Source organism: Protopterus annectens, chromosome 13.part0 (genome assembly GCF_019279795.1).
Source record: "Protopterus annectens isolate FY-2018-M chromosome 13.part0, PAN1.0, whole genome shotgun sequence".
NCBI lineage: Eukaryota > Metazoa > Chordata > Ceratodontiformes > Protopteridae > Protopterus > Protopterus annectens.
In genome coordinates, this window is record NC_056747.1 from 500,884,094 (window position 1) to 500,901,641 (window position 17,548).

The following is a 17,548-nucleotide window of genomic DNA, read 5'->3' on the forward strand; positions in this document are numbered from 1 at the left end:
AAACAGAATTGCAGAAGATAATAAAGACAACCACAAGGCCTTCTATAATTACATAAAGAATCTCCATGGCAATACCCAGATTTGCTCTGAGCTACAGCATAATGGTACCTCCTATACCAAGCCAACAGATATTACCAGTATACTGTTTGACAGTTTCAGTGCCAACTTTACCCCTCCCCCCCCAAGGACCAATCAAAATTCCAGTAGATTGCCAGGCACCCAGTATTACTGCTGCACAGCACTGTCCATGGCCAAGAATACAGCTTCTATGGGACCTGACAATATCCCCAGTTGTGTTCTACATGAACTGCAGAGTGAACTGGCACCTCACCTGCGTGCCCTGTTCAATCACAGCCTCACCTCAGGCTTTGTCCCTACCGAATGGTGCACTGCTACTATTGCTCCATTAGCCTAATAAGTCTGATATGCAAAGCTATGGAATGCATTATCATGGACCTCATAAACAAGGATATAGGGAATCTCCAAACTCTGGATCCCACACAGTTTGGTTTTGTGAAGGGTAGCTCATGCCTGCTTAACTTGGTCGACTTCTTTGAGTCAGTCAACAGAGCTGTGGATGAAAGCAAGGTGGTTCCATACAGCCTACTTTGATCTGGCCAAGCCTTGATACCATTCCCCACTCAGGAATCATAGAAAAACTCACTAAGCTTGGAATCAACCCCTATATCACTAGGTGCATTGCAAACTGGCTCATAGATAGAACCCACAGTGTGAAAGTAGCTGACTCCAAGTCAGACTGCCGACTAGTCACAAGTAGAGTCCCACAGGGTTTGGTCCTGGGTTCTCTCCTGTTTGGTATCTACTTCTTTGAAGTCCAGGCCAACACAAAGGGACTCTGGCTGACAAAGTTCACAGATGATTGCAAGTTGGGACCTATTATTAACTCCCCAAGTGATGTTGACATCCTACAGAATGGCCTCACTGAGACCAATGACTAGTGTCACAACCATGGCCTTAAGCTCAATGCTAAAAATTGTGTCATCATCCCCTTTGGGAAAAACCCAGTTCCCATGAATTACCACATTGATGGTAGTCCACTGAACACAGAAGGCGTTATAAGAGATCTGGGAACACAGGTTGACCGCAACCTCTCTTTTGATCACCACATTGCCACTGTGGTCAGAAAGTCCTTCTATGTGGCACATCTCATTACTAAGCATTTTGCATCCAGGAAGAAAGAGGCCACTGTCTCCCTCTACTCTTCCCTCTACTCTTCCCTCATTAGGCCAATCACCGAGTACAATACTCCATTTAGCATGTACCTCACTAGACACCTGCAACAACTGGAGGCGCCACAAAGGTACCTCACAAAGAGGATCCTAGGCCTTAAACACGTGTCCTATATGGACAGACACAAAAAACTCCAACTATTCTCTGTACCATACCACCTAATTAGAGGCGATCTCTGCTTGACTTACAAAGCCTTGTCTGACCCAGCTCTGTTAGAAATGCCACATCTAAAGAAATCTCAATCCCTCCACACCACATGCTCCAGAGACCTCAGCCTCATTATCACAATCAACAGAACAAGCTGGAGGGCCAGGTTCATAACCCAGAGACTGCCCATGCTATGGAACAGACTTCCCATACATGTCAGGCAGAGCACCTCGCTGTCCCTCGGGTATCTTGATGAGTGGATGAGAAACAGAAATTCACCCCGCGGATCACTTCAGTGGCTCTACTTTACAGAGGCACTGTGATTTTGATACATACTTCATTTCTGATTATTGTAAACATACACTATACTTATATTACTCTACACATGTTGACATTTGTTAGATTTTTTCATCTTATTTTTTATCTTTTATATACAGCTGTTGAAATAATAATGCCTTTTTTGATATAGGTATTAAGACTTGTTGATTCAAACTATTGTCCTTCATGTACATATTCTTTTTAGTGCAGATATACCATTAAGATTTATTGCAAAGGACTATAACATTATGGGTGAATTGTACTTAGCATTTTATTCATTTATTTAAAACTTTGTATTAAGCTTGATTAAATACGTCTAATTAAGTTTCTTACTTTTACAGGGACAAAAGCATTATACTACACTTTTTCCTGTGACAACATTTGTGTGGTTTTAACATGGATTGGAATATATGTATATATATATATATATATATATATATATATATATATATATATATATATATATATATATATATAAGGGTCCCCTTCACATAGTCGCCTTTTCATAAAGTCGACTTTCATATGGTCGAGACCATATGATCGACTTTTGAAAAGCCGACCTTGGGGAACCGCTATCTCCGCATAGTGCAGAATAGGAAAATTTCCCACTTCCGCACTGTAGTGGATCTCGGAGTTGATATATTTAAGTTACAGGAGGTGTGGGGGGCAGAGCATCCCATGGGGGGTGCAGGGGGGCAGAGCCCCCCTGGTAACAGTTTAAGGTAAGTGTTTGTTGTGTGTTTTATGTTTACATAGTCAGCAGTCTGCTCTTCAAAATTTCCCTTAGAACTAGTCAAACTCTCAAAATAAGCACTCAACCTTCATTCTACAGCCCAGCACATGCTCAAATTTCTCAGTAAGCACTAACAAACTTTAGCACTACACCCCCTTATACTATCCAGGCGTACAAGGCTCCCTATTCAACAATCAATAAATCAGTTCTTTAAACTATCCAGGCATGTCCAAAGCACAGTTTCAGGTATACTCTCCAGTCCAGCTGGTGAATCTGGGAATCTTGAGGCAATGTTACAATTGCCTTATGTACACAGACAACCCTCTCCTCCTTCCAACAAACTCAAATATATGTGAGAGATGCAACTATACAGTCAAACTGGAGGCTGAGCTCTCTCAACCCAAGACTGGCATAGTCAGTCAGGAGGAGAAGGAAACCACTTGCACCACACAACCAGTCTCACATAGACCAATCGCACCAGCAAACAAGACACATAAACTCACAAAAACATACTCGGAGGCTCTAAATAAAAATCTGCCAAAGCAACAGAGACCTCCAAAGCAGACATCCAAGCAACCGCTATGCCACAACAACTTTCACGTATCACATACTTCACAAAGTCAGTGTGCCATGCAGTCGCAGCCCCTAATGCTAAATAACACACCTAATACACTAGCAATTGGAGATTCTATTGTCAGGCACACTGACGTCCCACTCATCAGACTGAACAAGGAGAAGGTCACTGTAAGCTGCCTGTCGGGTGCCAGGATCTGCCACATAACACAAGCACTCAGGTCACTCCACAGCAGGTACAAATATGACTCCATCATTGTCCATGTTAGTGTGAATGACCTGAGACGTACCTCGCTGGACTACATGAAAAGAGACATTAGAGGAGCTCTCTGATCATGTAGCCCAGGCCGGTATGACCCTGACCCTGAGTAACATCCTGCCCTCACCAAGAATGATGCCACAGTATAAAGACAAAATTATCAATTTTAACAATTGGCTAAGCTACTGGTGTCATTCAAAGGGGATCCCGTTTCTGTCAGCCTGGGATGACGTGCTCGACAAGCCAAATTGCTTCACCAGGGATGGCTTGCACCTGTCACCCTTAGGCTTTTGAATACTGGCTAAGGCTCTTGCCATCCCCTTAGTGCCTTTTTTAGGCAAGGCTCAAAAGACAAACCCACCTCCATAGACAATACCAGAAACAAAAAACTAAGGGTAATGCTACTCAACGCCAGAAGTCTAAACCTCAAGATGCACGCACTCGAGGCACTCCTCAGTATGGAGAAAATCAATATCTGTGCAGTAACAGAAACCTGGTTCAAGGTTCCAGAGAGCAACCCAGCACTACCAGGATTCAACTCGTACCATTATTTTCGGCCCCAGAACTCGGACCGAAATACTAAAGGTGGGGGAGTATCCATTTTCATCAGGGATACCCACACCTCCAGGTTAGTGGCACTGCACAAGGCAGCGGAAACCATCCATGTGCAACTAACAGTAGGCAAAACTGCTTTTCAGTTTGTAGCCTGCTACAGATCACCTACCTTGTCTCAGGACTCCCACTCGGCATTCCTGAGAACATTGGAGAATATGAAGGTCTCACCAAACACCATGATATTAGGGGATTTCAACTACCCAAACATTAACTGGGAAAACTACTCAAGTCCCAACTCTTTCACCCAATGGTTCCTGGAGTTTATAAACTCAAATGCCATGGAACAACTGGTCACCACTCCCACAAGAGGGGACAACATATTGGACTTGGTCATCACCAACATGGGGGCTCAATGTTCCACACCACAGGTAAACCCCTCGTTGGTAAGATCAAACATAAACTAATCACAATGGACATCCACATCCCGATCCCACCCCCAGCCAAGGAAACCACTGTGAAAAGTTTTTCAAAAGCCAACTTCACACTTCTCAGGACCAAGGTGGGAAGTTTCAAAGCCCCCGGGCTAATGTAAAATGCTACCCAAACTGCAGAATCCTTTACAAATGCACTTCATGAGCACCTACAGGAATGCATGGATTGTGCCATCCCAAGTACAACCAAGACTCACTCCTCCAAAAACAGGAGACCAGTCTGGTGAGCCCCGGCCATAAATAAGCTATACAACAGAAGGAGAAAACTACTACATGGTAAGGCAAAATCCCAAAAAGGGAAGGCATCCCTGACCAGTACTAGCAAGAAACTTCGATCCCTCATAAAATCATCAAAGGCTAGCTTTGAAAGAAAAATCGCCAAAGACTCTAAAGATAATCACCAGGCATTTTTAGCTGCATCAAGAATCTGGGTGGCAACTCTCAGATCTGCTCCGAGCTGGTGTAAAATGTCACTTTACCCCCCCTTCCCCCCCAAAAGGGCCAGTGTCTATCCCAGAAGAATGCAGTCCCCCAGACATCACATACACACAGGTGAAAGCAGCCCTCTCCAAAGTAAAAAACATAGCATCAGTGGGACCGGATGGTATCCCGGGCTGCGTCTTACACGAGCTCCGAAATGAACTAAACCCTCACATAAATTCACTGTTCCAACTCAGCCTTACCACAGGTTATGTACCCAAAGAATGGCGTACAGCAACAGTGATCTCACTCCACAAAGGTGGCGCCACAATGGATCCCAGGAACTATCACCCTATAAGCCTGACTAGCCTGGTCTGCAAGGCTATGGAGTGCATCATCATGGATCTCATAAACAAAGACATTGGGAACCTCCAAACACTGGACCCTACCCAATTCAGCTTTGTTAAAGGCAGATCTTGCCTCTTAAACCTAGTTGACTTCTTCGAAATAGTTACCAAAGCCATAGATGAGGGAAAGGTAGCCCACACAGCCTACCTAGACCTTGCAAAGGCCTTTGACACAATACCCCACTCTAGTATCATAAATAAGCTTACCAGTTTAAATATTAACCCATGTGTCACAAGATGGGTTGCAAACTGGCTCAGGGATAGAACTCACATGGTCAGAGTCATGTCTGACTCTAAACCAGTTACAAGTGGCATCCCACAGGGCTCAGTCCTGGGACCCCTCTTGTTTGGTATATACTTCTCTGAGGTACAGGCAAACACGGGAGGACTGTGGCTTACCAAGTTCACAGATGATTGCAAACTGGGAGCCATAATCGACTCGCTGGCTGACACAAGCATCCTCCAGAAGAGCCTTATGGAGACGGATACCTGGTGTCAGAACCATGGCCTCAAGCTAAATGCCAAAAAGTGCATAGTCATCCCCTTTGGGAAAAACAAAGTGCCCACAAACTACCACATAGGAGCTAATCCACTAAGTACGGAAGAAATAATTAGGGATTTGGGGACCCAAGTAGATAGTAACCTCTCCTTTGACCATCACATTTCCAAAGTGGTTAGAAAAACCTTCTATATAGCTCACATAATCACAAAAGGGTTCACATCTAGATCAAGAGACATCATTGTGCTCCTCTACTCATCTCTCATCAGGCCCATAATTGAGTACAATGCCCCATTTGGGATGTACCTTACCCGACACCTGCAACAGCTGGAGAGACCTCAAAAATACCTCACCAAGAGGTTTGTGGGCCTCAAACAGATGCCCTATGCAGCTCGACTAAAGAAACTCCATCTCTACTCAGTTGCTTACCGCCTACTCAGAGGCGATCTCGGACTGACGTACAAGGCCATGTCTAACCTGGAATTGTTGGACATGCTCCACCTCAAGAAAACCAAATCCATTAGAGCTACATGCTCCAGGGATTTAAACCTTAGCACAACAATAAATAGGACATGCTGGAGGGACAGATTCATATCTCAAAGGCTTCCCTCGCTCTGGAATAGAGTCCCAGTCCATGTTAGGCAGAGCCCATCGCTGACCCTCTTCAAGAGAAATCTTGATGACTGGATGAGAAATCGTAAATTTACTCCTGGGATCACTTCTATGGCTCTACTGGACAGAGGCTCAGGAATCTAGTCTAAAAGGGAGGCAAAAGCCAACACATTCTGGCTAGGCTTATAAATGCCCTAGGGCAGATAGCCTAGTACCTACCTATGAACCTATGAAAATCGATCATATGGTCTCGGCCATATAAAAGTCGACTTACTGAAATGTCGACCATGTAAAATAGACCCATAGATATATATATATATATATAGTTTTTATACATACTTGCTCATGTCTTGGATTTCAGCAGCCTTGGTTTGGTTTGACTGTTGTAACCCCTTTTTTCTTGCATGACTACAAGCTCCCATTCTCATCCCTATATGGTTCCAAATGCCACACCCCCAAAAATATACATACTCAACTCCATGGCTGCACAAGCTTGGAGAAACATTGAAAAGCAATCACAGAATTCACCCTTTCCCTCATATTTATTTCATAGCCAGTTCAGACAATTGAAAAAATTCTACAGGAACCAAGCAACTTTTCTGCACTGAGATAAACAGTTTTATTATATCAAATGATGATAAATTCAAGATTCCACTCACTCTTACACTATGCAGCTGCCAGTAAGAAGCCTAAACCTGAAATGTCTCAGAGAGCAAAGAAGAAACTTTACTCTAGACAGACTTTGTCTTCTTAGTGAATACCGGTTTACATATGGAGGGCTGAGTAAATAAATGCTTGTGTATAAGTGTAACAATATATGGAGGTCAACTTGTATCAAGCATAAATGATGCAGGTTTCTTTGCACAGAATGCATATGAACTTTAATGGTGTCAGATGTATTATATGGTTTTCAGACAATGTCTTCTATTTTATACATGCTGACAGCTTCATCCATTCAGTGCTTCCAAATCATACCTGACTCCTACAGTGATGAAATGCACAGCTGGCATCTAAGGCCATATGTACACTGCACACCCACACACACACACACACACACACACACACACACACACACACACACACACACACACACACACACACACACACACACACACACACACACACACACACACACACACACACACAACTATGGAAAATTTACAGTCATCAATCCACCCAGTGCTTGTGAAAATTTTATAGGTTTGAAATTATGTGAGGCTGTAATATGAAGCGTTAATGACTTAAGTCACCTGTAAACTTCATTAAGCCTTCCAGGATATATGTTAATTTTAAACATAATCACTGTTTCCCTGATGTACAATTCTTTTAAGTATGAAGACAAGTATATTAAAATTGTGACTACATGTACAACCACATCTTATAAAAACAAACCAATATTTTAGTGACTACTGATGCCAAACGTCGTTTGACAGAGCTGCTGGTTTAAGAAAGAGTACAGCTTTGTGGAACTCTGGTCATAGCACACAGCTGTTTCAGGGTATTCTTCTATAGTATAATGCTGTCATTTGTTTAAGGATATTTTCAATTATCTGCACTCTATTCCTTTATTCTTTGTTGTGTGTCTAGTCATAGTCTTCCAATGATGCATTCTCTTATGTCAAGTTCTATAGTCTTGCTCATATTGATTCACACAGAGCAATTCAGGCAAGAAGACTGGTCATTTGCTGAGTAGGTTGCAAAGTCTTCCATGCTATGCTTCAACAGCATTCCGTGTGTATGGGAATTCTTCCACGGATATTTTGAAGACTTTCCAAAATTATGCTGGAAAATACAGGAGACAGTTGTTGCATAATGTAAAAATTACTTCCATACATTTTTGGCTTTCCTAAGATGCAGTTGTCTTTAATAACCTTAACAGTTCTTCTTTATAGATCCCCTAAAAAGTCCCTGAAACAGGCGTTACATGGAAACAAACACATAGAATCTGATGGTGAGAAGAAACCATGTTCTAGGGGACTGACAGATATATAGCCTGAAGTGTGTCCCCCTGGGAAATGAGAGTCCTTGTACAACATAGCTGTGGAGATGATCATGGTGTTGCTACACAACAAGACCTGAAGAACATGGAAGCATCAGAATTCTGCCTTATGGGTGGAAGTTTTCTAACAAAGGCATCAGAGTGTAAACAACTTTATGCCATTACTCAGGAAAGTTTCAAAAGCTTTATATGAAGATATCCTTAACTATGTCTGTGATTTGGTTGAAACCATAAAAGTACATCATAACAAATTTTAAAAAGGCAGCAATTAGTGAAGTAAAGCAGCACTTTCCATGTACTGATGCTAAAGGAAGCTTTATCTTCTTTGCAGAAATTGCCCCGAAGATGTCTTCAGTCTCAGGGACTGTTAAAGTAATATTAAAAAAAAAATTTCGGCCACAAGTTAAACATCTGGCTGTCATAGCCTATATTATATCAGTGGAAATTCCAAAAGCTTTCAATTACATAGAATCCCAATTGCCTGTACACCTATTTAAAAAGTGCCTGATTACAATTTCATTCAGCTATCAGGATACAAGCTTCTGTGTAAAATATCATTTCAATACATGCTTGCATGGTGCGAGCCTGTGAAATATGAGAATAAGAGGGGTGTTTCTGGAACTAGTAGTGGTTCTTGGCTACTTCATGAAGCACTGCAAGACAAGCACATTTCCCATCAATAGTTGAAGTTCATTATCTCCTGTAAAATTAAACTCAAGTTCTTTTGATTCTAGACCTACAAGCCTGACTCCCAGATGAGAAGATAAACTCTAAGGTGATGCTAAGAATAACTTTACACAGACATTGTTGGGGGTACATGGCACAGCCTGCTTGAGGAAGCTGTGGAAAGAAAATAATGGCGGAATCACAATCATGGAATTTAAAAGCAATGCAGAATGCAGGAAGAAGAAAGATTAGCAAGGAACTGCAACTTATTCACAAGGCAAGAAAGAGAAAAGATAGCATAAACCAATCAGTCATTATCCACTTACAGTTTTATTTCAAAAACCTTTTGTGTAAAGAGAAGAACATATAATTAACCTGTGCAATAAAATGTGAATAAACCACAGAATTAAAAAAAAAACAAACCTGAATTTTATCAAAAGTGATAAGCTCATCTAAGAATCGATCCAAATTAGCCATTTGCCTCTTAGCACCCTTGGACCAGGTCAGATCTGCACTGGGTGATTTCAGAAGAATAATTATAGAAGCCATCAGCTCTTCAATATCTACATCTGGCTTCTGCATTGCACGCAATTCTCCTATTTGGAAAGGGAAACAAAAGTATTAGCTGTGTAATATTCTTGCCCACTTTAAGTCAAAAATATTTTACATAAGGAAAAGTAAATTAAAATATCCTTAAAGAACACACAAATGCAAGTTTATGTCATATATAAATTCATCATGTGCCTAGCACTCCCTTCACCATATCAAACACCTCTAGGTGCATGCTTAAATGGAAGTATAGGTATACGTTACTCCTCTCTTGTACTGGATTTCATCCTAACCAGGGAACCACTTTTGATAATTTCACCCCTCATGATCACAATGGCCCACTAGGGATTAGCTATTTTGGACTAAAATAGTCCATATTAATGCTGCATTTCTTACAACAAAACATTTTACACAGGCTGATACTCCTTTATCCCCTTGCTGTAAGTGTGAACACAGGTAATCCAGAAAGCTTCAGTCGGGTCTGGTATCCCACCTATGACTCAGAGGGTGATAAGACTAACAAGAATCAGAGTGCAAAGGATTGGTCCAGATGAAATAACTTTAGCAGATCTAGGAGACTCTATCTGGACTAATCCTTTCTACTCTGTTTCCTGTTATAACTGCGGTGATGGAAACCAGGCTTAAACCATATATCTTTCATAGTGAAAGTTTAACTCCTGGTTATAACATTATTCAATATGACAGATGAGACAAAGATGCTAGGAGACTTTCTACCATATATGCTAATTAGGCCTCTTGTATTCGATGTCCTCACAATCCTCAACTACTAGACGGAGCCAGAGATGGATGTTCTTAATCAAAGTTAAAATAAAAAATGTAAGCCTATTACTTTGGGCTACACTTATGATTCACCAAAACTCTTTCCTAGGTAGGTAGCAATATAAAAGAGGAAATGTTGTAGGGGCTGTTAATACCACGACACACTGACCTCATGTGCAAAAATGGTAAAAAGGGGACTGTGAAGGGATGGATTTACTCTTGTCCTACTGTGTATGTATTTGGACTTAATGAAAACAAAAGGATCACTACAGTGTGTCATAAACATTATTAGCAAATTCTCAAAGAAAAAGTGGTAGAAAAAAACAAAGTTACGTAATCACCATCTGTGTTGTCCATTTTCATTCTTCCTCAACTGATAGGTTCAGATCTGATCCCTCAGATACGACTCGGCCATTGCTAAAGCTCATGGCAATCAAAAACACTCGAGCTTCTCCCTTACCCACAATGCATCAACCTCAATTACCTCAGATCTTGTTTGCTACCTTAGTAGAAAGTAAAAGATGGAAATTATCATGGAGAAGCTATATCTGGAGCTTATGTAAATAAGGATATATAAGTCCACAAAACACTTATTCTTCAGAAGCCTTAAGGATGGGGGTTGGTGGGAGGGGAGTTGAGGAAGAATGAAAATGGACAACACAGATGGAATGCTAAGGTGAGTACATAACTTCTTTATCTGATGTTGTCAATTTTCATTCTGTCCGCAACTGATGAGAAACAGTCACCAGCTACCTATTTTCAAGGGTAGACTCAAGGAAGGATAGTTCTAAGCACCATAGAACCAAAAGATGCCCTTCCTCTGGGGACAAGATCTAATTTGTAATCAGTAATAAAGGTATGGGTAGTAGCCCAAGTAGTTGCTGCAGAAATATCATCCATGGACACTCTGGATTGAAAAACTGAAAAAATTCCCAGGGATCTGGTGGAATGGGCTCGGACAGGTTTTGTCATAGCAATGCCCAATTTGTTATACACAAAGGAAATGCAATGTTTCTTCCATCTAGATAGAGTAACTTTGGTAACTGGTTTACCCAATGTCGGTTTGGCATATGAAACAAACAATTGGTCAGAATTTCTGATGCTGTTAGTCCTATGTAAGTAAAAATGCAACTGTCTATGAACATCTAACAAATGTAGAACATATTCTCCTTTGTTAGAAAATTTGGGAAAGAATACTGGCAAATTAATAGACTGATTTATATTGGAATCTGACAGCACCTTTGGAAGAAATAACAGACTGGTACATTAAGGTAACCCTGTCTTTATGAATAATCAAGAATGGGGGTTTTGAGTACAATGCTTGCATCTCAGAAATTCTTCTGGCCAAAGTAATAGCTACTAAGAAAATTAAATTGTCTTCCATGAAAGATATGTGAGTTTGCGTGTAGCTGAGGGTTCAAAGAGAGATTGTGTAAGACACTGCAGCACAATGTCTAGGTCCCAAGGAGTAGTAGGATCTTTAAAGGGGGGCCTTAAGAGTAGAGTGCATTTCCAAAATGCTTTGCTCAACTTATGGGTCTCTACAGAAGAACCATTTATTCCAACATTAAAATTTGACATCACTGTTAATTGTACTTTAACAGTAGAAGAACTACCACCTTTTTCAAAAAAGATGTGCTAGAAATTCCAAGATGTTATGAAGGGTTCCTATTAAATCAGTGAATGCTTAACTTAACAAATGCTGTTTAATCAACCCCTTTTAATCGAAATGATGAAATCCCGAAAGCACAGAACAGCATTTTTTTTCCCAGGGGAAAAAAATCACTGGGCTGCTTTTGGGTCTTTGCCATTTCCTCCACTGTGGTGCGATCTCGGAGCTGAGATATATATATATATATATATATATATATATATATATATATATATATATTTTTTTTTTTTTACGGAGCAGTGATTTGTTTTCCTTGGGAAAAAATCGCTGTTCCGTGTGTTCAGCCTTTTGGTGTTTCGACATATTTCGGTCGATTATACAGCGTTCGCTAAGTTAAGCGTTCACTGATATAATATAGACCCATTATGAATGGGTGCTGTGAAAGGTTCAATATTACATTCTTAATCTAAAAAAAAACAAATCTCTTCCATTTTCTGGAGTCTAGTTTCCTGGTGGAAGGTTTATGGGGAGAAAAAAAGAATATGACAGACAGGAGAAGAGAGCACAGGTTGTCTGGCTATTAATCGAACTGAAGGAACCAGGCAGCCAGCCTGACATTTACTATGTCTGGATGTATCATGCCTTTTGGGTGAGACAGGAGGTCTGGAGTTGGATCCAGAAACCAAAGTGGTTGAATCTGGTGAGGCCAAAGGAAGGGAAACCAAATTTGTCAAGGCCAATAAGGGGCAATGATGATGACCTTGTTCATCAACCTTGCAGCTTTCTGAAGAAATTTGGAAATTAATGGAGTGGGAAGATATGCATAAAAGAGCCCAGAGAGCCAATTGTGAAGTAGAGCGATCCTCGGGAATTCCCCCTGTAATGCCCTGTAGGGAAAATAAGCTGCTGCATTTGTTGTTCAGGGGGGCTGCAAACAGACTGTAGCAAGGCTGGCCCATTGTTGGAAGATCTTGTTCACAATCTTTCTGTTGAGGGACCATTCATGAGGTAGAAGAATGCACCTACTCAATTTGTCTGCTATCACATTAGACTTCCCTGGAATGTGCATTGCTAAAAGAAAACAGTTGGAAGAGGTCACCCACTAACATACTCTGCGAGCTTCTCAACACAATGGGTAGGATTTGGTTTCTCCATATTTGTTGATGTACCAGATGACTGACATGTTGTCTAATTGTACTGCAATTCTCCCCAAAGGGACAGCATTCTGAAATGCTTGCAACACTAACAGTACTGCTCTTATCTCTAGGACATTTATGGAAATTGGCCTCCTCAGAGGACTAGGTGCCTTGGACTGTCTTTCCCAGATAATGCCCCACCACTCTAGCTGGGAAGCGTCCGTGGTCACTATGGCCTTGGACTGAGGGGAAATGAATGGACAACATTGTAAAACCTGGTCTGAATGAATCCACCACTTAAGATCTCTCTTGCAGATGTGAGTGATGCTTATTCTGTAAGATACAGGCTGATAAAGAATTGACCACTGAGCAGCTAACATCCACTGAAGAGTTCTCATATAAAACCTGGCAAGTGGTACTAACATCATTGCTGCTGCTACCAATGCCAGAGCCTGAAGGATTAGTAAGGCTGAAATTGAGGTACTGCAGATTATCTTTTTGAGTTGGAATCTTAAAGTCTGAACTCTCAGTAATGGAAGGGAAGTATTTTTTTTGTATTGAGAATTGCTCCTAAACTCTAAATTCTGAGTTGGTTGCAGATGACATTTGTCATAGTTTATGGTTATCACCAGACAAGAGCAAGTCTGAAGAACCTGGTCTCTTGCACTTATGAGTTGATGCCTGGTCAGAGCATTAATGAGCCAGTTGTCCAGATATGGAAACACACAAAATCCTTGAAGTCTCAGATGAGCTGCTACTACTGCCATGCTCTTGGTAAACACCGTGGGGGCTGTGCTGAATCCAAAGGGCAGTACTACTTGCTCCATCTGACAGGGTGGAACATCGGAGATTTTTCTTGACCTTGGGGGTAAAAGGGAAAAGAGTATTATATAGCCTCTGGAAATAATCCTCCGCACCCAAGTATCTTTTGTTATATCTAGCCAGACTCTCTGGTGCAGGGATAATCATCCCCTGAATGTCCTCAGAGGTGGACAATTGGACCTCCTTTCAAGAGCACTAGTAGGGTTTGTCAAAGACAATTCTCTGGAACCCTGGTTCTGTGGGCTACTTCTGCCATGGGGGTGCCTTCATCCACCCTCATTTGCCTCTGGGGGGAACCTCCTCCATGTGTGTATTGAAAAGGACCTTGAGACTTCCTGAACTACATTTTTCAGCCACCTCTTTGATTCCTGGAAAAGGTTCATTGAGAAGTCAAAAAACACATCCATGGCAGAGGGGGGTCTTTATATCTTTTTCACACCTGGTCTTTTACCTTGAGGCTGAATAAGGACATTCTGTCAAAAGAAGCATTGATGAAAGAAGACTTGAAAGGCTCTACAAATTCACAGAGGTGCATCCAGGCATATCTCATTATGGACACACCTGAACGTGTTATCCTTGAGGTTCACTCTACTACATGGATGAATTGGATATGGACTGTAGAGTCATCTGGGAAGTAATGGATGCTTGAACTTCATCAGTAATGGCACTCAAGAGGGTATTTGATAACTACTTGATCAAATCCCTCTGTAGCCTGGTAAAGTGTGCCAAATAGTTCAAAGACCTCAAAGCGAAGGACACTGAAGCATAGACACCCTTTCGAAATCTGTCCATCACCTGTGACTCCCTGTTGCGGGGATAGACAGTGGAAGTTTCCTCAGCTAGTTCCTTCTTGGTGGCCTTCACAATACCCATGGCATCAACAGGAACTCCCTTCCCCTAAAACTGCCTATCCACAGGTGGTGCCATTATCCTATCTGGTCTGCAAGGAATGGATTCTATGATGTCAGGGTCCTTCCATGCCTGCTGTGATATCAAGTCAAGGAGCTCATCGGCAGGTGGAGTCACCTAGAAGGTATAGGATCTAGTGCCAAAAGCCTCCAGGAGAACAGATTCCACAGATGTAGGGTTGCTGGACATCCAACCACTTCTCTGTTTAAGAATTTCAGGGATGTTGCCAAAGGAGACATCTTGAGAAGGTGATCATGGGGACCCTTCATCTTCATCAAAATCTGTGTCTTCAGTGATTGACTCCTCCAGGGAGTCAAAGTGTTTCCTATTACATGTCCTCTTCTTAAAGATCTCCTCAGTGGGGTGCTCTGGGTAGGCATCAGAAGAAGAGATTACAATTCCCTGGGTGGGATCCTCGTATTTTGGTACTGGGTGTCGCTGTAGAAAGAGATGGTGAAACTTTGAGCACTGAAACATCATGATAGAAGACTTAGGATCTGAGGGGGATGGGTCCTTCAGAACTATCAAGGCAGAAAATACTCTCTTCACAGCCTCAAAGGCAGAGCATCTCAGAGAGAAAGAGGATGTTGCATCTGAGAAGATAAGCTTCTCAATCATAGGCTTCCCCTACTCTGAGGGCAAAACCTCCAAGGTGGAAGCCAGAGCCAAGGTAACTAGTGCTGAGGCTCTGAAATCTTTGGAGTCAAATACAACACCTCAGATCTAACAGGCACACTACAGCTCCAGGAGCTCTCTGGATCTGATGGGACTGCAGCCCTCAGAGAATACCTTGGATAAAGTTATCCTCGGATGCCAGACAGATTCATACGACTTGAGAGGAATATGTAAATGGGGAGTAGTAGATATACAGACCTCCTAACCCAGAGGGGTAGCAGCTGAAGGAACACCAATCTGGCTGTGCACCAAGAGTATCTTCTTCCACAGTCTCTCCACATCATCTTCTGTAAGGCTTCTGGAAGAATAAGTGGAGTATATGGACAGAAACCTGGGTCTTTCTAACAAAGGAGAAGGTAGCTTGTCAGGAACTGGATCCAGTGATGGGGAGTACCTTGTTCTGGGTAGTAATTTGACAGTCTGAAAGTCAGGTTCGGATTGCATTGAATCTCACAAAGTCGGATCTGAGAACTTTAACTTCATCAGAGCCGACTTAGGAGGCACTGGATCCAATAATTTCTCCTTGGCAGGATCTTGAATTTTTAACTTTTTTGAATCCTGGGTAGAGGCCGAGTCCTTATAAGACCTCTTTCTTGAGAAGTCTGAAGCTGAGGAGAAGGAAGATGGCTTCAGAGGAGATTTCCTAGTTTCTGTTTTAGAGGCGGAACCCTCTAATATAGTCTCTCCAAAGGAAGAAGATCTTTAAGTATCAGCTTGTTTTTTGTGCTCTACTTACGCATGAGGATTAAAGCCATGACATATTGAGCAATCCTTTTGTAAATGGAGAGGACCTAAACAATAAACATATAGTGTGTGGGCATGGGAAAGTGGCAGCTTGTACCCACACTTCATACATTTTTTAAAGCCTGGTGGTTTATCCGCCATCGCCAGCCAAATAAAGAATGTTAATATAACGAAACAGTAAAGAAAAGTTTTTTTTTTAAATAGGGAAATAAGAGAAAAGGGGGAAAATAGATAGAAATACCAACAATGGTTAATGGTAAATAAGCTGTGACAGTGTCGTAGAGGGAAGGGAGATACTAACAATAGCGTCTAAGAGGTACTAAAATTATACAAAATATAAAAGAAAATTTTAGAAATTGCAGGATTAACCAGTGGGATTGTTGCTATCCTTATATATTCAGCTATTGTCTTTTGTATTCACTTTTTGTACACTGAAGAAGGCTGTGCTATGCCAGCCGAAACCGGTTTGTAATATGCTGTGATTTTTATTTTATATAAAATTTCTGTCACAGTTTTGCTGGCTCTGCATCTTTTTGTTCCTGACAGTCAAGTTTTCTGAGCCGTGCAGTTGCTACCGCGCAGGAGGTTCTTTTGTCTTGGTTACACTTCCTCCTACATCCTGCTGGGGCCGGTGACTTTGGGACTGCTGCAAGCAACATTTTTTGTGCAGCGTCCAACATTCAGCTTTTTGTCTGGATTACTAAATAATTTCTACAGTTGCTTTCCCATTTGGGTCTACGCTTTATTTGGTTGCTGTTTTTATACTGTATGGGAACGTGCTTCTTTTGGCAGTTGAATTTTGGTCCGGCTTGTTCTGTTGGCGCATTACGGGCCTTACTGCTCTTCAAGAAATCTGCTTTTGTACGCTTAGTGTTCTGGGACATTGCCATTTGTACATCAACAGGTTTGACTGCTTATTTCCTCTTATTTGTGGCAAGAATCATCAAACTTTTATGTTTGAGGACACTCGTTTCGGCATTTTTTGCTAATTTGCCGTTTTGCAGGTCGAATTTCATTCCGGTCTAGTTTGTTAGTGCATCACGGGCATTGCGGGCCTCATTGCTTGCAAGGATACTTGTTTTTGCTACATTGAGTACATCGGGACAGTATTTTTGGTACAATAACAGGTTTTTCATACTTTATGTTCTTTACTATGTGGCAGGGATGACTATATTACCGTTTGTTGAGCAAATTCTGTTTGTGGGCTTGTTGGTACATTATTTTTGACATTTCTATTACCGTTTTGGTCAGGAGAGTTCTATACTGCCTTTTTGAAGCTGCGGGGGCAAATTGAAACTATTTTTTCTTTGGTTTGACTACATATCGGGTACTTGGATAACGCACCACATTACTGCATTTCATCTACAAATTTCGATCGCGCTTTGGTGCGA

At 41.6% G+C, this 17,548-nt stretch overlaps 1 protein-coding gene across 1 annotated transcript in view; it reads right to left on the reverse strand.

The window, feature by feature from the left end:
- LOC122787923 (dynein beta chain, flagellar outer arm-like) overlaps window positions 1–17,548 on the reverse strand; it is a 5,188,001-nt gene that overhangs the window by 1,816,642 nt on the left and 3,353,811 nt on the right. The window contains exon 68 of the mRNA XM_044054850.1: window positions 9,354–9,526. Within this exon, the coding sequence (XP_043910785.1) occupies window positions 9,354–9,526 (173 nt within the window). The remainder of the gene's footprint in view (window positions 1–9,353; window positions 9,527–17,548) is intronic.